This window comes from Podarcis liolepis, assembly GCF_965112155.1.
Source record: "Podarcis liolepis genome assembly, chromosome: 7".
Lineage (NCBI taxonomy): Eukaryota > Metazoa > Chordata > Lepidosauria > Squamata > Lacertidae > Podarcis > Podarcis liolepis.
In genome coordinates, this window is record NC_139561.1 from 9,539,094 (window position 1) to 9,559,952 (window position 20,859).

The 20,859-nt window shown below is 48.4% G+C and overlaps 2 protein-coding genes across 2 annotated transcripts in view; one reads left to right on the plus strand and one right to left on the minus strand.

The window, feature by feature from the left end:
* Nucleotides 1-364: 364 nt before the first annotated feature.
* Nucleotides 365-2,947, plus strand: LOC310710534 (disintegrin and metalloproteinase domain-containing protein 21-like). Its single transcript, XM_083511412.1, has one exon. The coding sequence runs from the start codon at nucleotides 404-406 to the stop codon at nucleotides 2,657-2,659; it is 2,256 nt and encodes a 751-aa protein (XP_083367538.1). The 5' UTR covers nucleotides 365-403; the 3' UTR covers nucleotides 2,660-2,947.
* Nucleotides 2,948-5,650: 2,703 nt separating this feature from the next.
* Nucleotides 5,651-20,859, minus strand: part of TMEM116 (transmembrane protein 116) — a 35,349-nt gene continuing 20,140 nt past the window's right edge. The window contains exons 6-11 of the mRNA XM_083511423.1: nucleotides 18,978-19,027; nucleotides 18,100-18,183; nucleotides 15,913-16,039; nucleotides 12,226-12,370; nucleotides 10,011-10,084; nucleotides 5,651-6,467 (exon numbers count right to left, since the gene is read on the minus strand). Of these exons, the coding sequence (XP_083367549.1) occupies nucleotides 6,258-6,467; nucleotides 10,011-10,084; nucleotides 12,226-12,370; nucleotides 15,913-16,039; nucleotides 18,100-18,183; nucleotides 18,978-19,027 (690 nt within the window). The 3' untranslated portion in view covers nucleotides 5,651-6,257. The remainder of the gene's footprint in view (nucleotides 6,468-10,010; nucleotides 10,085-12,225; nucleotides 12,371-15,912; nucleotides 16,040-18,099; nucleotides 18,184-18,977; nucleotides 19,028-20,859) is intronic.

Genomic DNA, 20,859 nt, shown 5'->3' on the forward strand with positions numbered 1-20,859 from the left:
TCACAGTTGGCTACTCATGTATACTCTTCCTTCACAATTCCCCTTTAAACCCACAGTGTGAATGTGGCCTAGGTTAGCCCTCTTGGCCAGGATTCCAGCAATATGTGGGTCCTGATCCACATCGAGAATAGCAAACAGCTGCTCTCTACCGTGTTCCGTGCTCTTCCAATGCCCACCTGCCTCAGCCGATGGAATGTCCACATTCAAAAAAGCATGAGAAACCGTTAGCCTGGTCATGGAATTTCCCACCACAGGAGAGGACATTTGAACCGGTATGGTGGTTCCTCCTCCCTCTTTGTCGTCTCCTTTGTCATCTAGAAGTCTCTGGAAATACACTTTTTTAGACAAGTCTACTCTACTCTACTCTAGGCTGTTTAAGGATAGTGAATAGTGGAAGCAGATCATGACACGTGGCAGCAGTGGCCTCCTCAAATGGTTGGTTCTGCAGTTGACGAATCCTGTTATTTTGCTGGGGTTCCTCCTTCCCACTAGCTCATTTCCTGCTCCTGAGTATACGTGGTATGAAGTGATCACCCCAAGGCAGTTGGTGCTTTTTGGAGGGAAAGCCAAGAAGGATGACCTTTCCTATATCCTCAATGTATCAGGAAAGGACTACGTCATTCAGTTGAAGCCCAGGAAGGATGACTTCCTGGTCAAAAACCTCGCACTCTTCACATACAGTTCCCAGGGCAGACGGATCGAAAGTCATCCCTACATCCCTGTGGAATGCTACCACGAAGGGCATGTGGATGGCGTAGCCAATTCGCTTGTGGTTCTTAAGACCTGCTCTGGCTTGACAGGATTCCTAAGTATCAGAGACAGAAATTATGGCATAGAGCCTTTCCACGATTCTTCAGCTTTTCAGCACCTTCTCTACCTGATCAACGAACCAAAGCCTGGTATGTGTGGAATGAGAGCTCCAGTTGCAAAGCGTCAGGCAGAAGAACCGAGGGTGGAAAGGGGGACCCGGCGTGACCCAAGGCACCCAAAATACATTGAGCTGTACATTGTTGTGGACGAGAAGCTGTTTCAGTTTGAAGGTGCCAATGAAACCAGGATGGCATACCTCATTTTGGACATAGTTAACTTAATGGGTGTGCACTTCCGGGTGCTGCACACAAGTATTGTCCTGATTGGACTGGAGATCTGGAACACAGGCAACCCTTTCGAGGTTACAAATAACGTTGGGTTGCTTCTGAATAATTTCAACAGCTGGAGAGTGAACAGTCTTGCGAAGTGGATGAAGCACGACACAGCCCTGTTGCTCACTCACCAGGAGTTCGAGCACACCCTCGGGAAGTCATACGGTAATGCCATCTGCAGGCCAAGCTATTCTGCAGGGGTTTTGAGCTACTTGCAGAAGAATCCAATTCTCTTTTCAAGGGCCATGTCCCATGAGTTGGGTCATCACATGGGGCTTGAACACGACGAATCCAACTGTGTTTGTGGAGGACACAAAACCTGTGTCATGCATTCGTACCAGGCAGAAACGAACAAGTTCAGCAACTGCAGCATTCACACTTATGAAGAACTTGTGCTGGAAGGGAACCTGGACTGCCTGGCCAACAGGCCCCAAAAAATACCACCTATCAAGCATTGTGGCAATGGATTGTTGGATAAGGGAGAAGAATGTGACTGCGGCGGCACACAGAGGTGCAGGCAGAATCTTTGCTGCAACGCTGACTGCACCTTGAAGCCACGTGCACAGTGCTCTTCTGGGGCATGTTGTAAAAACTGTCACTTCCGTCCAAGTGGAGACCTTTGTCGAAGTCAGATCAATGAGTGTGACCTTCCCGAGTACTGTAGTGGGATATCTGAGTGGTGCCCCAATGATGTGTACATGCAAGACGGGACGCCGTGCAGCAAACACGATTCCCATTGTTATGCCAAGCAGTGTTGGACTCACAACTACCTGTGCGCCAGGATCTTTGGCTATGGAGCCACAGCGGCTCGAGCATCCTGCTTTCAGTCTCGGAATACTGTGGGGGATAAGTATGGCAACTGTGGCAGGGATTGGACAGGAAGTACTTTTGTGAAATGCCAGCCTCAAGACGTAAAGTGCGGGAGAATTCAGTGTAGCAATGTCAGAGATGTACCTTCAATACCACACTATGCCGTGACTCCCACTGAGTTGTCAGGCGCTGGTGCTGGCTGCTGGAGCGTGGCCTACTATGGCGGGACAGATTTTGTGGATCTCGGAATGGTGCCTGACGGCACTCCATGTGGCCCTGGGAAACTCTGCAAGAACCAGACGTGCATTTTCAGGAAGAAGGCAGTGTGTGATCCCAATAAACAGTGCAGTGACAGAGGTGTTTGTAACAACCGCAATAACTGCCACTGCAACAACGGCTGGGCCCCTCCAAATTGCAAGTTTTGGGGGTCCGGGGGAAGCATTGATGGTGGGTCTCCAAGGCAGAACTGGAACACAAAAGTCGTGAAACGAGCTTTTGAAACAGTGATCCCTCTAGGAGTCCTGGTTCTTGCCGCTATCACTTTCATTGTGCCAAGGCTGCGGAAGCTACCAGGATGGTTTAGGCAATTCACCAGCTCACAGGTTGGAGGGAATCTGCAAGGCAGCAGCCCAGATGTTGACAAAGTTGATTCCTGTCGCTTTTGCAAAGTAAAGGAAGGATTGAACTCTACCGATTCCCAAAAGTAATGCTTGTGGACATTTCAAGGCATCCTTGGACCTCCTGTTAAGACATCGACTGCACTCCAAAGCATCTATAATAAAGCAGAGGTTGGTGGCAAGTGGACTCCAGTTCCCATCATCCCTGGCTGTTGACCATGCTGCGCCAGTGGCTGATGGGAACTGTAGTTCAGCCGTATGTCGGGGGTGGCGCACATGCTCCCTCATCCCAGAAATAAATTCCCCCTGTATATAGTCCTTATAATAGGAGCAATTGTAATACGGTCTTTGCTCTAATAAAATTTGCATTTTTCCCCAGTTGCAAAAGCCTTAAGAAGAATGCACTGATTTGTGGAAGGGAATTTGGGTCGACCTTAGAAAAAGGTGTAAAGAATGAGTATTGTTGTTTAAATTGAGGTCTATAAGTTAAAATTGGTTAATTAAGATGAATTAAGTATAATAATAAATAAGGTAAAAGTTGGGGACAAGAACTTGCTGAGCTAACTATTGGATTTGGAATATAAGAAGGGGAGGTGTGGGGAAGTCAGGGAAAGATATTAGGAAAACAAGGATCTGAAATTATATTTGTTATTTGTGTGGTGTTTGTTTGTGTTTTTGTGTTTGTTTAAAAATTTGTGAAACTTTAATAAAAATGTATATAAAAAAAGAAGGCACTGAAATAGTTTAATGAAATCAAATGTTTCACTCCGTGCTGTGTAACCTAGCAGTAGTAAAACAGTTTGTCCTTGTTGGGTGACTAACTCAGAACTTCAAGGACCGTTAAGTGTCCTTTCACTAGCATTTAGGAACAATTCACCATGTGTACCAACTTGGCTTTCCCTCACTCGCCCTTTTCATCCAGGGTGAAACAGCCAAGACATAACCTGAGAAGAGTCCGGCCGAGTCAGGCCAATGACCCATCAAGTCCAACCCCATGTTCTTACAGTGGCCAAACAGAGTCATGTGGTAAACCCACAAGCGGACCTGAGCACAAGATTCTTTTCTTGCAATTGGATGGCCAGGGCTGAGGGCAGTTTTGGTTCAAAGCGGCTGGAGGACACCATGTTGGCCAAAACTGAGCTTAGGCTGAGCAAAGGATGGAAGAGAGACACACTTATATGGCTGCTCGAACTTGCCCAGGAGGGAGTCCCATTGCAGGGGTGGCACTTGCTTCCAAGTAAGCATGCAGAGATGTGCACAACTCGCAATGTATTCAAAGGGCCCCCTCGGTGTGTACAAGCGTACACACACACACACACACACACACACACACACACACACACACTGGTGTGGTGTGTGTATGAGTCAGTGATAGTGCAGTAGTTAGAGAGCTGGACTAGGTCTGGGAGAGCTCACAGGGTGGCTCTTGTGCCAGTCACAGTATCTCTGCCTAACCTACCTCACAGGGTTGTTGTAAGGGTAAAGTGGGGAGGAGTAGGAGGTAAGCCAGCTTGAGCTCCTTGGAGGAAAGATGAGATACAGTAGTACCCCGCAAGACGAACGCCTCGCAAGACGGAAAACCCGCTAGACGAAAGGGTTTTCCGTTTTGGAGGCGCTTCGCAAAACGAATTTCCCTATGGGCTTGCTTCGCAAGACGACAGCCCATAGGGAAATCTCCGGGACAGCGGGGAAGCGCAGCGCGTCTTCCCCACTGTCCTCGGACCTCCTCCCGCCGCCGGACATCAGAACGAAGCTCCGATGTCTGGCGGGGGGGGAACGTCTCCTCCCGCCGCCGGACATCGGAACGAAGCTCCGATGTCCGGCGGGGGGGGAAACGTCTCCTCCCGCCGCGGGACATCGGAACGAAGCTCTGATGTCCGGCGGGAGGGGGAACGTCTCCTCCCGCCGCGGGACATCAGAACGAAGCTCCGATGTCCGGCGGGGGGGGAACGTCTCCTCCCGCCGCCGGACATCGGAACGAAGCTCCGATGTCCGGCGGGGGGGGGAACGTCTCCTCCCTCCAACGGACATCGGAACGAAGCTCCGATGTCCGGCGGGGGGGGGAACGTCTCCTCCCGCCGCCGGACATCGGAACGAAGCTCCGATGTCCGGGGGGGGAACGTCTCCCTCCAACGGACATCGGAACGAAGCTCCGATGTCCGGCGGGGGGGGAACGTCTCCTCCGGCCGCGGGACATCGGAACGAAGCTCCGATGTCCGGCGGGGGGGGGAACGTCTCCTCCCGCCACGGGACATCGGAACGAAGCTCCGATGTCCGGCGGGGGGGGGGAACGTCTCCTCCCTCCAACGGACATCGGAACGAAGCTCCGATGTCCGGCGGGGGGGGAACGTCTCCTCCCGCCGCCGGACATCGGAACGAAGCTCCAATGCCGGGCGGGGGGGGGGAACGCCTCCTCCCGCAGCCCGGCATCGGATGGCTGTCCTGAAGACTTGGGGTGGGAGGAGGGTTTTCCTTCCCACCGCCAACATTCAGAATGCTGTTCTGAATGTTGGCGGTGGGGAGGAAAAACCCTCCTCCGACGCAAGCCCCGGGAACAGAGGAGAAGCGCTGCGCGCCTTCCCCTCTGTTCCCGTACCTGTCCTGAAGGCTTGCGGTGCGGAGAAAAGCCCTTCTCCGCACCGCCAGCCTGGCAAGCGGTTTCCCTAGGAACGCATTAATTGATTTTCAATGCATTCCTATGGGAAACCGTGCTTCGCAAGACGAAAAACTCGCAAGAAGAAAGAACTTGCGGAACGAATTAATTTCGTCTTGCGAGGCACCACTGTACAAGAAGAAGAAGAGTTTGGATTTGATATCCCGCTTTATCACTACCTTAAGGAGTCTCAAAGCAGCTAACAATCTCCTTTCCCTTCCTCCCCCACAACAAACACTCTGTGAGGTGAGTGGGGCTGAGAGACTTCAGAGAAGTGTGACTGGCCCAAGGTCACCCAGCAGCTGCATGTGGAGGAGCAGGGAAGCGAAGCCGGTTCACCAGATTACGAGTCCACCGCTCTTAAGCACTACACCAGACTGGCTCATATAAATGTTAACAGTAATAATAATAATATCCAAGACAGTAAATGCCACATGTTCCCTTTTGTCTTTACTGTTGAGTGGAAAACGACAAAAACAAGCAGCTCTGAGGAAGAAAAGGTCGGCCCCACAGCAGCCTATTCTCACCCACATCCAGATTCCAACACAGTCCTGGAATAATCTCCTGTACAGGAACTGCTGCAGAATTCAAAGAGGCTCCCCCTCGCCCATAGAAATAATGGTTGTCCAACACACCATCCAGGTCCCATGACGAAGCCTCAGCTTTCCTGCTCCACCAAAAGGCTCATTGGGGAGAGGTTCCAGTTACAGATAGGTAGCCTATTGGGGAGAGGTTGCCGTTGCTGCCGCTGCTGGCCAGTCGCGGTCTTGCTCCTTGTGTAGACCTGTCCTTTTCTGAATGCCAGAGTTCTTGCCCGTTCCCTCCCACCTTGTAGGTCACAGGGCGCTGGACTGGATAAGGCCTCTTGAACATGGCAGGGCACGGGTGGGATCAGGTGGGGAGCCTGGTGGGCCAAGGTGGCTGGGCTGCCCACCTTCCCCTCTGGCAATACATGGCAGCGAGGAGGGGGTGCCAAAGGAGTGGGAGGAGAGAGTTTCGGGTGCTCAGCCAGAGGGACTCCAAAAGCTCCCTTGCTCACAGCGCCGTGGAGCCCGCAGCGGACTTGGCCTCTGCCTGGCGGCCAGCGGCGGGAAGCGTGCTTTCGTAGAACCTCTTCTGGGACCGCAGGAGCGGCGTCTGGGTCTCGCCGTCTTGGCAGGCCCTGCGCTTCATGCAGCGGAACGTATGCTGGGTCCAGCAGTAAACGGCGCAGTTCAGGAGGCCCTGGGATGACACCGTCAGAGCCTAGGAGAGAGATGGGGAGACGGGCAGGGTCAGTGGCTGCAGCAGAACTGGAGAGCAGCAAAATTCCAGTTGAAGCAGCGGAATCCAGCGGTGCCATTTCAATCAGCTCTTCCCCCCCCCTCAAGACCATGAGGTCTAGCACCTTAATTTACTTTTTTGGGGAAGGAACACAACTCAGCAGTAAAGCCCTTGATTAGCATGCTGAAGGTCTTGGGTTCGAAACCTGGCACCTCCAGGTAGGTGTGGGAGGGACCCTTGCCTGAAAGCTACTGGTCCAACTCCATGAAATACCGTATTTTTCGCTCTATAGGATGCACAGGGCCATAGGACGCACTGGACCATAGGAGGGGGAGAACAGGGGGAAAAAATTCTCCCCCTCTCTGCTCAGCGCCCGTACAGCGGAGCGGCAGGATAAACGGAGCCCCTTCCATTTCTCCTTCCGTTTCACTGAAGGGGCGCTGCGCAGCTCTTCCCTCTCAGCGGAAGCCAGGAGAGTCTTGCTCTCCCAGCTTCAGCAAAAGGAACCCAAAGCCTTTGGAGCGCATCGTGAGGTCCCGCTGCGCTCCAAAGGCTTCAGCGATAGCCACCTGAAGCCTTTGGAGCGCAGCGGGAACTCGTGCTGCACTCCAAAGGCTTCGGGTTCCTTTCGCTGACCGACCCCTCTCGCTCTCCAGGCTTCAGCGAAAGCAACGCGAAGCCTTGTCCCCTTAATTTTTGGAGGGGGAAAAGTGCGTCCTATAGAGTGAAAAATATGGTACTTTGCTTTCATGTTGAGGCCTAGTCCGTTTCCAGCCTCTCTGGAGTCTCCTATCCTCACTGTTGCTGCTGCTTACTGTGCTTTTCTTCGGCTATCGCCCTGTTTTGCTCCCTTGAATGTATTCCGTCTCCTTATCCACATCTTTAAACAGACAAAAAGGCCTCCTCTGAAATTGTTTGCTTCAGCCCCCCCCCCTTTTCGTACCTTCTGCATTCGAAACAAGGTGCTTTGCTGCTGCCCCTCCCCAATATAAATCTTTGACATGAAATAACATGAATACTGCCCACGGCTCTCCTGGGGTTGTCTTGGACCTGTTGCTCATCCTCTCAGCCTGACATACCTCACAGGGTTGGCGTGAGAATAAAATGGCAACACAGGGAGGGGGGACAGTGTAGATTGTCATCTGAGAAGATACTGGGGTAGAAATCCCATAAACCGAGTGGCCCCAAAGAGCAGCCACCTTCACTCCCCCCCCCAAAAAAAATCCCCATTTGCTTTTCAGAAGGAACATCCAGTGCCATTTTGAAAGACGAGTAGAACCTGCAACAAAATGTTGCAGCGGGGTTCAGCACACTGCAGCCCCTTTCGCCTCCCCTCCTGGAAAAGACCTAGTTAAGCATGACAATTCCATTTCCTTCTCCATCCTGTTTTTTCTACAAAAAAACAAACCCACCTTCCCAAAAGCAAAAGTCGATCAGCATTGTGTAGCTCCTGAACACGCTCAGTACACTTGCCCCGCCCCGTGAAATTTCAGGGCCCAAAATTGGGAGGAGGAGGGGGTGCTGGTGATTATCTCTGCCCTCCCTCCCACCGCTGAGCCCTGAAGATGGAAAGAGGGGGAAGTGGAGGCGGGCAGGACCCTACAAGCCTAGGCAAGAAGTTCTAGCCAGCTTGCGCAAGGCTGAAGCGAACAAGCTGCATGCATAGTTGTCTTCAGAAAAAAATCGTTTTTTAAAAAGGCACTCTCACCAGGCTGGAGATGACAGGCAAACCTGTTCTGTCTTCCCTGGGCTGTTTTAGCATTCCCCTACCCCAACATAATGGGGTTAAACCACAGAGCCTAGAACTTGCCGATCAGAAGGTTGGCGGTTCAAATCCCCGCGACGGGGTAAACTCCCATTGCTCGGTCGCTGCTCCTGCCAACCTAGCAGTTTGAAAGCACATCAAGTGCAAGTAGATAAATAGGTACCGCTCCGGCGGGAAGGTAAACGGCGTTTCCGTGCACTGCTCTGGTTCGCCAGAAGCGGCTTAGTCATGCTGGCCACATGACCCGGAAGCTGTACATTGGCTCCCTTGGCCAATAAAGCGAGATGAGCGCCGCAACCCCAGAGTCAGTCACAACTGGACTTAACGTTCAGGGGTCCCTTTACCTTTACCCCAACGTATTTTCTGAACTTCTGCAAACCTTGGGTGATGCTTTCCTCCCTCTCGGAAGGTGGACGGTGCAGTTGGCAGGTGGAGAATGAGTTTGCTATTTTAGTTTTTAGGATTCATTTTAATGTGGCTTTATTACCCCAGCTGCAGTCGGGGCAAAGGGCCCACCCTGCAGGGCTACCCCATAGGTCCCATTGTCCGCAGCGCTGGTCATGTCAGTGGTGCTGTCAGGGGTTGACCTGAGGCTCACATTGTTTCTTTTATTTTTATTTATTTTCCTTGCATTGACAGCTTCCGGCACGGAAGCCAGAGGGATACAAATGTAGCTCCCTTGCAATCACAGAGAAGCAGTCAAGTACAATATTCCTTGTAATGTTAGAGAAGACATGTGAAGGAATGTTTGGTCCAGCCAGTTGAAACTTCCTGCTCCTCCTGGCTAGAGCATCCTTCCTTTTGCATGTGATAGAAGGTGGGCGTGACCTTATCTGTCCAGGTAACAAAAGGAAAAGTCACGCAGCATCCCTCTCTCTCTTTGATTTCCTTCTTTGTTGGATCAGCTTTTAGCTAGGACTGCTCTGCTAGCTCTCAGCTAGCAGCAAAACTGGGATTATTACCCCATATGGGGTAGATCCACATGTACATATTGGTAACTAAGTTTGCCTTCAGGGATCCAACTGTGAACTGATGTGAGTAAACTTATTTTTATCATCTTTGAATAAGATTGTGGCATCTTTATTCTTTTTAAGAGGGATTCAAGGGAATTTACCAGGAACGTACAATTCAATCTGAGACAGATTGAATTGTATAATAGTTAGAGGCTCACAAGAGCCTGCAACCAGTTATCTGCTGTGCATGAAAAGAGGAATGTAAACTCTGCTAACTAAAGGAACTTGCTATCACAAGTTAGGAAGGATATTAATAAACAATATATCCTCTCCTGCCACCTTGAACATTCCCACAATCACCTGCTCAGGCACTGACAAGCCCCAGACCTGCTTGTTTTCAGCAAGGTAACAGGGCTGCTCCCATTTGAATTTGTATTCCTCATAACCCTATTCAATTTAAAAATAAACAACAACTGTTCATAAAACCATGAAATGAAAACCATATAAAAATGTTAAAATCAGAAACTGTTGGGGGGTGCATTCTTAATTGCCTGCATAAGCCTGATGGAAAAGAAAAAAATTTCAGCGGGCACAAAAAGGCGCCTGCTAAATCTCTAGTGGCAGAGTGTTCCACAGGACTGGGCCAATGACACTAAAGTCTCTGCTGCTTCTTGTTGTTGTCAAATTTGCCTCATCAACTCGGGGAACGAGCAAAGACTCTCCTGCAGGTGATCAAGAGTTCAGGCGATCTCAGAGTTACCCTGGACCTAAGTTGTTCAGGGCTTCAAAGATTAACACAATGCTTACCTCTAAAACACAAAGTCCCATGTACGGCCTGGTGTGCTCCGAAGATGTCAGTCTGAAGATTCCAAGGATAAAGGCTGGAAAAATCAAAAGGGGAGGACTCGGTCACCAATAAAACCGCATCGCTGTTGCCCCAAAGTGACTTCAGTAAGGCACAGGTAGGTGTTTTTATTTCCCCAGCCAATTATTTGTTTTACTTATTAAACCTGTATCCTCTCAAAGAAGTCCCAGGGTGGCAAACTTCAAAACTTTAAAGCAGGCTTCCTCAACCTCGGCCCTCCAGGTGTTTTGAGACTACAATTCCCATCATCCCTGACCACTGGTCCTGCTGGCTAAGAATCATGGGAATTGTAGGCAAAAAACATCTGGAGGGCCAATACAACTGAAAATACAGTACTTTTAAAACAATTTACACCAGGGCTTTTTTTCAGCTGGAACGGCACCTCTCAGGTGGGCGCCATTGCTATTATAAGAGAACAAGGGAGGCGTTCATAGTGAGTGGCCCCTGGAAGGCTGTCCATCAGAGACTGCGGCCCTCAAGGTGACAAAAGTCACCCACCCCTGATTTACATACAACACCCTTTCCCCACTGCCCGATGTTTTAACAATAATTTGAGAGCTTTATCAATTAACCCGAGCCACTGAGGAATCCAAGTTGCTAAATGCACCTCTGGATTTTGTGGGCTCAGAATTCAGCTGAAAAGTCCAACGTACTTACTTATTTTTTTAAAAAACAATACATACCAACACACCTCCCGCCCCCCATCATCACGTTTACAAATCTAAGCTTGCTTCATTCCTATTCCACCCCCTCTCTTTTTCCCCCTTTGGGTAAAGGGACCCCTGACCATTAGGTCCATCGTGGCCGACTCTGGGGTTGCGGCGCTCATCCCTCTTTATTGGCTGAGGGAGCTGGCATACAGCTTCTGGGTCTTGTGGCCAGCATGACTAAGCTGCTTCTGGCGAACCAGAGCAGCGCACAGAAACGCCGTTTATCTTCCCGCAGGAGCGGTACCCATTTATCTACTTGCACTTTGATGTGCTTTCGAACTGCTAGGTTGGCAGGAGCAGGGACCGAGCAACGGAAGCTCACCCTGTTGCGGGGATTCGAACCGCCGATCTTTTGATCAGCAAGTCCTAGACTCTGTGGTTTAACCCGCAGCGCTACCCGCATACCCCTTTGGGTACTTGTTGTATTTAGACCGCAAGTCTACGGAAAATGCCCTGTCACTTTGAAAAACTGAATCCATAAACTCCTTAGGAGTTTCAGGCTCCTTCTAAACAAAATTTAGTGATAAGGAAAGGGAAACACAGGGAGGAATCTAGCTCTGAAGGAAATGTGCTTAGCACAACTTGCCCTGTCTCAGAAGCAAAGCAAATAAATCTAAGTGATCCACATAAACTGGATTTGCACCATGTATTTTTGGTGGGTCTTTAAGTGGGTTCCCCCCCCCCCAACATTGTATGGAATAAAAATAGTTGTGTTTATTTATCTCTTTTTTGGAGGGGATTTAAAAGTCTGTGGATTATTAATAATCAAGAATGTCAAATAACACTGGTGAAAGAGTTTTAGCATATTAGACAGACATGGAAGTTCACAGAAGGACATTTTCCAGTCTCCAGCTCCCTTCCCCTTTCATCCAACTTGCATCCCCCCCAAAACCTTTCTGGAGCTTCCAAGCTCTAAGGTAAAGGGACCCCTGACCATTAGATCTCGTCACAGACGACTCTGGGGTTGCGGCGCTCATCTCTCTTTACTGGCCGAGGTCATGTGACCAGCATGACTAAGCCGCTTCTGGCAAACCAGAGCAGCACAGGAAAATGCCGTTTACCTTCCCGCTGGAGCGGTACCTATTTATCTACTTGCACTTTCACGTGCTTTCGAACTGCTAGGTTGGCAGGAGCTGGGACAGAGCAACAGGAGCTCACATCATTGCGGGGATTCGAACCATCGACCTTCTGATCGGCAAGTCCTAGGCTCTGTGGTTTAGACCACAGCACCACCCGCCCCTAATTTTCCAGAATGCCTTTTTTGTGGGTTATTGGGAGAAAAGGTAAGGAGGAACATTGTTTTATTTATTTCCTTTAAATTAATTTACCTGAGAGGACAAGCCACATATATATCTCTATCAACTTATCCGGGAGTAACCCTCATTGACTTTCTAGACACGTAACAAGGCAGACTGTCAAAGGCAGGGCATTCCTCAGCTTTCCTTACCTGGACCCCAGCAGCAAAAAAATATCATGGGGTACAAAAACACTCTTTGCTCTACCATCTTAATCATCGCCCACTCCTGATCGCCCACATAGCCAGTTGAATTCAGAAACCTCTTGTACAGCCCTCTGGCTTGGATAAGTAAAACCTGCAGAAAAACCAAAACCAGTTATCAGAATCTACTATAGTCATACCTCATGTTATGGACGCTTCAGGTTACGTGTTTTCGGGTTACAGACTGCGAGAAACCCGGAAGTAGCAGAACAGGTTACTTCTAGGTTTCGCCGCTCGCACATGCGCTGAATCGCGCATGCACAGAAGCACCGAATTGCGCCTGTGCAGACGCGGCGCTTCAGGATGCGAACGCTGCGGGTTGCAAACGTGCCTCCATCACGGATTACAACCCGAGGTTCCACTGTAGTTCCTTCTGACCATGTTTAATGCGGAGGGCTTGGGCTCTAAGCCCCAGGCAGCAATGAAGCCCAGGATTAAATACACCCTGACTTCCTCAGAGGTAGGTGTTGCTATAAATCTCACTAACATGAGCAATACACTCAATGTGTAAATAAAATAAAATTCAGCACAACCTTCTGCTTATAATAGCAATGAAGTAGATGAAACAGGTAGCACTAAAAATACAGCAAAATCGCATCTGGCATGTGAGTTACATTTAGGGCTGGGCGATATATTGATACAGCATCCAAAAGTGTCTATACTGTGATATTGGCGTCATAGTTTTTGACCTGGCAATATATCGCAAAACGTGGTGTGTGTGTGTGTGTGCTATGCAAAAATCACAATGTGGGGGAAACCGTGAAGCCAGCCAGTGCCTCTACATAGCTCCAGCCTTATTTCAGACAACATGATATATCGGTATATTGCTATGTTTAGCTGGTGATATATTGCGATGTTGGAAACCAGATATTGCACAGCCCCATATATGCAAAGCCACATATACTTGAACTGCCCTCCTGTGACCCTCCTTACTTTCCTGAGCTGGCACAAGAGCAGACCTTACCCCCCCCCCCCAAGCAAGACAGAGAGTTTTTAAGCACTCTGTTTTCCTTACTGTGCAAGTCTCATTTAGCACACAAGCTCTGGGATGCTCTCACGAGAGCTCGTAGGGCCATTTAAGTTCCCGTGAAATCTTGTGAGAGCATCCCAAAGCCCAGTAGGCAACGTGGGGTGCTTAAAAGCTCTTTCCACATCAGGAAAACACAGCACAAAATGAGCTTTTTGTGCTCTCCACCTTGCATGTAGTTAATCTGCAAGGTTTCAATTTGCAGGGTTGAAATTGTGCAAGTCAACTGCCCATAAGATGCAATTGCACTGTATTGCAAAAATGGTATCTCACACCGATACGCCCATCCGACATTGGCTCTTCCTAGTCATCAAAATGCTAGAGAATGTTGGGGTCTCATCAGCATGTGGTGGGCATGTGGGAAAGTGGCTCAGTTCCAGGAAGAATTTGTTGAAATAAAAGCAAATACTGAACCAAACACGTCTAAATGTCCAGAGTTGGTTCTGCTCAGCCTTTCTGCACGAGGTAGCACTAAGTTACAGTTCAAACCCCTGGTGGCCAGGCTCGTAATAATGAGATGATGGAAGAATCAAGGGGGGGGGTGCTTCTTTGACAAATTGGTACAATGCAGTATGTTAAGCAGCACTTGTGGAAAAATTGACTAACAGAATAAAATTCACATATGGTTTAAAGCACAAAGACTCTTTTGCAATAGACAGGGACAGCTTTATTATGTACACAGCTAAAAATGAAAACAGAGGACTGCCTTCACATTATGAAACTGTTGGGTAAGCATAAACTATATAGTTATGGGTTCGCAGGGAGCAAGGGTCTCCTAAAATTCCTGGGTGCCCGGTTCTCCCCACAGTTTCTGAAATTAGTAAATGAGGGGTTCGGTCAAATTATTTGGCAAGGCCTAAAAAATAAGTCAAGCCAGCTTCCTCAGGAGATTGGCGGAGAGAGGTGCCATTGAAGAACAAAAACAGGCGATGGCAGAAAAGGCGGGACATTCAGTTTCAGGCAAGAAAGGGGATAGACACCAGCTGTGAGTTAGTTCGCAAAAGGCAATAGCAGAGCTGGGAGAGGGAGGCTACCAGGATTACAGAGAGTGATGTCACCCCAGGGAAAAAAATAGCTATGATTCCATGATTCTACTGTGGGGAGTTTGTGGGGAGTGTTGTCCCAAACTGGGGTTCTCTGAAGCCTCACCGCCTGCACTGCCTGCTCCCCCTTTCCATTTTAAGCCTGGTGGACTAGGCCCTACGGTCCCCTCTGGGTTGCAACACCAGTCTGTAGCTCAGTGATACTGGATAGTTTTAGAAAATTTACAGTTACGTTGTACTGGAGCTCTATATAAGCAGGCCGACTGAACCCTTCAGTTCAGTTCTGTTCTGGCCTGTCAATAAACAAGAGCTGTTTGAAGAATCGCTGTGTCGTCTGATATGTTCACCCACAACTTAACACTGGCGACGAAGGTGGGATCGATGGACATCAGAGCACAGCCAGATGCGGCCACTCTCTGAGCTGAATCACTGAGCTGAATCACTGAACGTCACTTTCGATCCCTTATTTGCATAACTATCTACAGTATCCCCCTGCTGGCCCAGGGTGAGAACTTCAGCACATAACAGATACAACATCTGCTTTGCATGCAAAAGGTCCCGGGTTCAGTCCCCGACAGCATCTCCAGGTAGGGCTTGGGCGAGAACCCTGTCCAAAACCCCAGAGAGCTGCTGCCAGTCAGTGTAGGAAATATTGACCCAGATGGGCCAATGATCTGTACAAGGCAGCGTCCCATGTTCTGATCCTAAGGGTCTCAAGGCTTGACTCTCCAGTCCAGGCGACTTGTCTCGTGTCTCAGTCTTTCCTGTGGGTACTGCTTTGGGTCTCGATCTCTGCCTAGTTTTGATTCTATGCCCCTATCTCTGGCCCTCCTTGCTGTTCCAGAACCTGAATCCCTCCTCGAAATAAAATAAAAAAATTCTTCCAGTAACATGTTGCTGTTGTTTAGTCGTTTAGTCGTGTCTGACTCTTCGTGACTCCATGGACCAGAGCACGCCAGGCACTTCTGTCTTCCACTGCCTCCCGCAGTTTGGTCAAACTTATGCTGGTAGCTTCGAGAACACTGTCCAACCATCTCGTCCTCTGTCGTCCCCTTCTCCTTGTGCCCTCCCTCTTTCCCAACATCAGGGTCTTTTCCAGGGAGTCTTCTCTTCTCATGAGGTGGCCAAAGTATTGGAGCCTCAGCTTCACGATCTGACCTTCCAGTGAGCACTCAGGGCTGATTTCCTTAAGAATGGATAGGTTTGATCTTCTTGCAGTCCATGGGACTCTCAAGAGTCTCCTCCAGCACCATAAGGTATGAGCTTTCGTGTGCATGCACACTTCTTCAGATACCTTATCTAAAGAAGTGTGCATGCACATGAAAGCTCATACCAATAATAAACTTAGTTGGTCTCTAAGGTGCTACTGGAAGAATTTTTTTTATTTTGTTTCAACTACAGCAGACCAACACAGCTACCTACCCATAACTGAATCCCTCCTGTTTTAGACCCCACCCTGGCTTCTAGAATACCTCCCTGCCCACACCTGAAATTCCAGATCACCTGGAGCCCAGCTCTGCTTTTCCTGAGGCCAACTTTTTTGCAATCAGCACCTGTGTCTCTTACCAGGATAGCAATGAAGCTGGCCAGGAATGAGATGAAAAACACTCCGATGCCGTAAGAGAACATCACACCGCAAGGATGTTGATGGGGACCCGTGATGAACTTGACTTCCGTGTGCATCAAAAGGCACCTGCCGGACAGAAACGAGATAGAAGGTCCATAAATAGCAACGCCCTAGAGGTCCCGGGCCCTAAGGAAGTCAGATTAGCCTCAACCAGAGCCAGGGCCTTCTCAACACTGGCTCCGGCCTGGTGGAACGCTCTGTCTCATGAGACCAGGGCCCTGAAGGATCTGATGGCCTGTAAGACAGAGTTGTTCTGCCTGGCCTTTGACTTGGAATCAACTTGATTCCCTCCCCCTCTTTCTTTTCCTTTCTCCTTCTGTGATGGAACTCCTATTTGGGGACTTCCCTGGCTTTTTTCTGGCCCACGTAGGATCAGTCTGGATAGTTGGCCTTGGTGAAGATTTGACGTTTTCATCCCCCCAAAAAGATTTTGATTTGAGTTTCTACTGAAATGAGGCTCCATTTAAATGTATTTTAATCTTGTTTTTAAGTTGTATTTTAATTAATTGTTTTTATACCTGGTGTTAGCCGCCCTGAGCCTTGGCTGGGGAGGGCGGGGTATAAATAAAATTTATTATTATTATTATTTATTATTAGAAGGGGACCCTAGTCCCTGATAAAGCACAATATGGACTCACAGGCCAGTGGGACAAGCTGCAGAGGCTCACACTGGCAGGGCCAACCATTGTCAAAAGGAGGCACCCCATTAGAGGCACCCCAAGTAGCCTGATCGCTGTAGCCCATGAGTGGATAACCTCAAGGCTGGATTACTGCAACACGCTCAATGTGGGGCTGCCCTTGGAAGCTTCTGCTGGTGGCCAGAGTGCTGATGGGGCCCCTGGCTGACATCTCCAACTGGGCCAGGTTCCAGCTCCTTGTATTATTTTACAAAGCCCTGAATGACACAGGTCCAGGGTATCTCAGGGGCCAACTGAACACTTATATCCCAGCTTGATCACTGAGATCACCTGCAGGAGCGTCGTAGTTGGCAAGGCTCATCTGAGATCGACACAGAAGCGAGCCTTTAGTGTCATTAGCCAGCTCCTGCGTAAGGTTCTGTCGAGAGAGATTCAACCTTCCCCTTTTATACTAATTCTCAAATGTTTACTGAAAACTTTTATTTGCAGTCAGGCTTTCTTTTCCCCCCTTTCTGTTAAAAAATGTATTTTTCTTTTTATTTATTTAAACAAGGACATACACCGCTACGGCACACAAGAACAGAAGAACAACAAAATTGAATGAAAACTAAAATTAAACATACGCACAAAATTCAAATTTGGTTGTTTCATGCACATTCCGCGGGGAAAATATATGATTGGTGTTGTGGGGGTAGTAATAAGATATGTAAACAGAGATGTTTTATTTATAAATATAAGTGAAATTCTCACTTAAAGCTGTAAGAGCTGGTGGAATGGTCTTCCTCGAGAGGTTGTGGACTCTCCTTCCTTGGAGGTTTTTAAACAGAGGTTGGATGGCCATCTGTCATAGATGCTTTAGCCGAGATCCCTGCATAGCAGGGGTTGGACTAGATGACCCTTGGGGTCCCATTCTATGATTCAATGATTCCTAAGAGTCATTTGGACCTTGTAATCATTAATATACAAAATTAAATTTTGCAACGTATTTGAAAATGAAGCTTTTTTTGTTTGCCCTCTACTGTGCCTTGATTTATTTATTTATTTATTTTCAGCAGTAACTGCAGACCAGATTTAGCTATACCATAAATCCTTAGTTAATCCCTCTAAATACTTCCATTTTCTTGTGATAGCCCTCCTGGCCCCTAACAATTAATACATATTTGATTCCATAGCCAAACCATCTTCATTTGGACCACCCTATATCCTCAGTAATGCTAAGGAAGGAATTGGTATTCTGCTTATGAAGAAAATTAAGAAGCATTTTCCGTAATAGTCAGCTGACAAAGTGTTTAAATTGTTGTTTGGCTTTTAATATACTATCATTGTTGCAAACCACTTTGATTTTTTTAAAAAATGAAATTGCGGTATGCAGATAGTTTTGCAATGGCTAAATAAATGTCTAATTGTTAGAGGGCTCCATTCAGTGCTGTGGAAGGTGCAAGTCTTGATTCATTCAGCAACAACTGAAGTGCGGTCAGGTTGACTCACCCATGTTCCGCAGTGAAGTTCTGATAACATTCGTAATAGTTGCCCAGCCCAAACACGGGAACCATCAGTAAGAGAGGGACAGAGCTGGAAGAAGAAATGGACAGCGTCCCCGTTAAGACAGGCCTCCCGAATGTGCTTCATATGGAATCAGATCTTTGGGCCCCCTTTGACTACAGCGTACATTTAAAGCACCACCACTTTAAACAATCTTGGCTTCCCCCAAAGAATTATGGGAGCTGTAGTTTGTTAAGAGGGGCGCGGGTGGCGCTGTGGGTTAAACCACAGAGCCTAGGACTTGCCGATCAGAAGTCCTGCGACAGGGTGAGCTCCCGTTGCTCGGTCCCTGCTCCTGCCAACCTAGCAGTTCGAAAGCACGTCCAAGTGCAAGTAGATAAATAGGTACCTCTGGCAGGAAGGTAAATGGCGTTTCCGTGTGCTGCTCTGGTTCGCTAGAAGCGGCTTCGACATGCTGGCCACATGACCCGGAAGCTGTACGCCAGCTCCCTCGGCCAGTAAAGCGAGATGAGCGCCGCAACCCCAGAGTCGGCCACGACTGGACCTAATGGTCAGGGGTCCCTTTACCTTTAGTTTGTTAAGAGTGCTGATAGTTGTTAGGAGACACACACCCCCCCCCCCATTCTCCTCCCAGAGCTGCCATTCCCAGAGTTCCTTGGGCATGGAGACTTAACTGTTAAACCACTCTGGGAATTATAGTGTAATAAGAGATGAAGAAAAATCTTTCTTTACCAATCTTCTCCACTAACCACATTGTTGTTTGCTTGGCTGCTTAAATATATACTACTTTTGCTTTTTTAAGAACAAAACAAAACCTTTCTTTCTGAATGGAGGAAGTCCTATTCCAAACCATTTAAACTTACCCAGACAAAAAGATAGCTGTTCGGCCAATGTGATTTGCGTAGCTTAGAATCTACAAAAGGGGGAAAAAACACACACAAGGGATTTAACTGCTTTGTATAGTTTTGACACAAGACGGGGAGTCACCGTTTTGATATGCATAAAACAATTGCGTGTGACAGTAATCCATCATCTCACGCTCATGTGACTTGCACAATTTCAACCACACACGGATGGAGGTGGGCTGGCTCAAATTGCACTAGTCAATTCTCAAGGAAGTTGGAGAGTTTAGCAGCTCTTTCCACGCTGAGCCTGCTTGGGCCTACCAGGTTAGTTGTTGGCTTCCATCTACCTTGGAAGACAATGGAGGAGTGAAGCTTTGGGGATGGAGTCAAGCTGTTGGAAATTTGCAGTGCTTGCTGTGGCTGTAGAGACCAAGGTGGGAGAGACATGTTTTGTTGCAGCTGGGGCAGATGATGGTGTCCAGTTGTGTTGCTGCAGATGCCCCATGGCACTTCTCCCTACACTGTGCACTCTCTGTTTACTAGGTGCAAAAAGAGCTTTTAAGCTCTCCATTTTGCTTGGAAGAGCAAGGCCTTCTCAGTGTGCCAGTTCTGGGATGCTCTCGTGAGATTTCGTGGGGCATTCTGAGATTTCTCATGAGAATTCCTAGCTATTCATATGCTGATGAATTTTCAGGATGACATTTTAAAGAGGGTGGGGGAAGCAAACATGCAGAATTGTAGGGAACTGAACTTAAGACTGAACAGTGGTACCTTGGAAGCCAAATAGAATCCGTTCCGGAAGTCCGTTTGACTTCCAAAACGTTCGGGAACCAAGGAAGCTCCTGCAGCCAATCGGAAACCAAGGAAGCCACACAGGTTCCAAAAGAACATTGGCAAACCGGAACACTCACTTCCGGGTTTGTGGCGTTCAGGAGCCAAAACGTTCGACTCGCAAGTCATTCATTAACCAAGGTACAACTGTACTGGAAAAAGAGACACTGATTTGACAGATTCATCCATCACTCATCCCACGGAAGGGTCATGAGCGAAAGCAAGGAAGCAGGCTGCAGGAACCTGCAGCAGGGTTACACAGAGGTAAAGATAGGTGTTATTTCAGCCACTGGGAAGTTCAAAGTAAGGGCTGACAGTGTTGGGTTTCCAGGTCATGCCAAATGCCAACATCTGGTGTTTCTGTCCTAAGAGATCTTCCTCACAGGAAGATGTGGAATCAGAGAATTGTACCATTGGAAGGGATTCCCAAAACTCATTTTGTCCACCCTCTGCAATTCTGGAATCACAGCTCAAGAATCCTTGCCAGGTGGCCATCCAACTTCTGCTTAAAAACCTCCAGTGAAGGAGAGTCTCCCATCTTCTAAGCTAATTCTTTCCACTGTCAAACATGTCTTGCCTTCAGAAAGTGCTTCCTGAAGTTTAGCAGGAAACTCCTTCCTTGCCATTTGAACCCATTGATTTGATCCTCTCTTCTGGAGCAGTAGAAAACAAGCTCGCTCCATCTTCCATATGGCAGCCCTTCAGATGTTTGAAGATGGCTCTCGTATCTCCTCTCAAGACTCATCTTCTCCAGGCTAAACATTCCCAACTCCCTCAATGGGGCCTCCTGCTGCCGCCACGCGATTTCTGTTCTCATCCTGAAGCAAAGTTCTTAACCCGAGGTAATATTTCTGGGTTAGCGGAGTCTGTAACCTGAAGCGTATGGAACCTGAGGTACCACTGTAGATGCTTGAGAACCAGGAGGAAGAGGCTGACAAGGGAAAATCCCACACCAAGGAGACAAATAACTTGTTATGCAATGGGATTGTTTTTCTCCCCCCCCCCCTTCTTTCTCTTTCTCTTTCAGACCTGGATTTATGGGCAGCACTCATGAGAGTGAGGAGGCAAA

What these genes read in the sequence shown, in the direction of transcription:
- LOC310710534 (XM_083511412.1), top strand. Translation starts at nt 404, where the DNA reads ATGACACGTGGCAGCAGTGGCCTCCTCAAATGGTTGGTTCTGCAGTTG.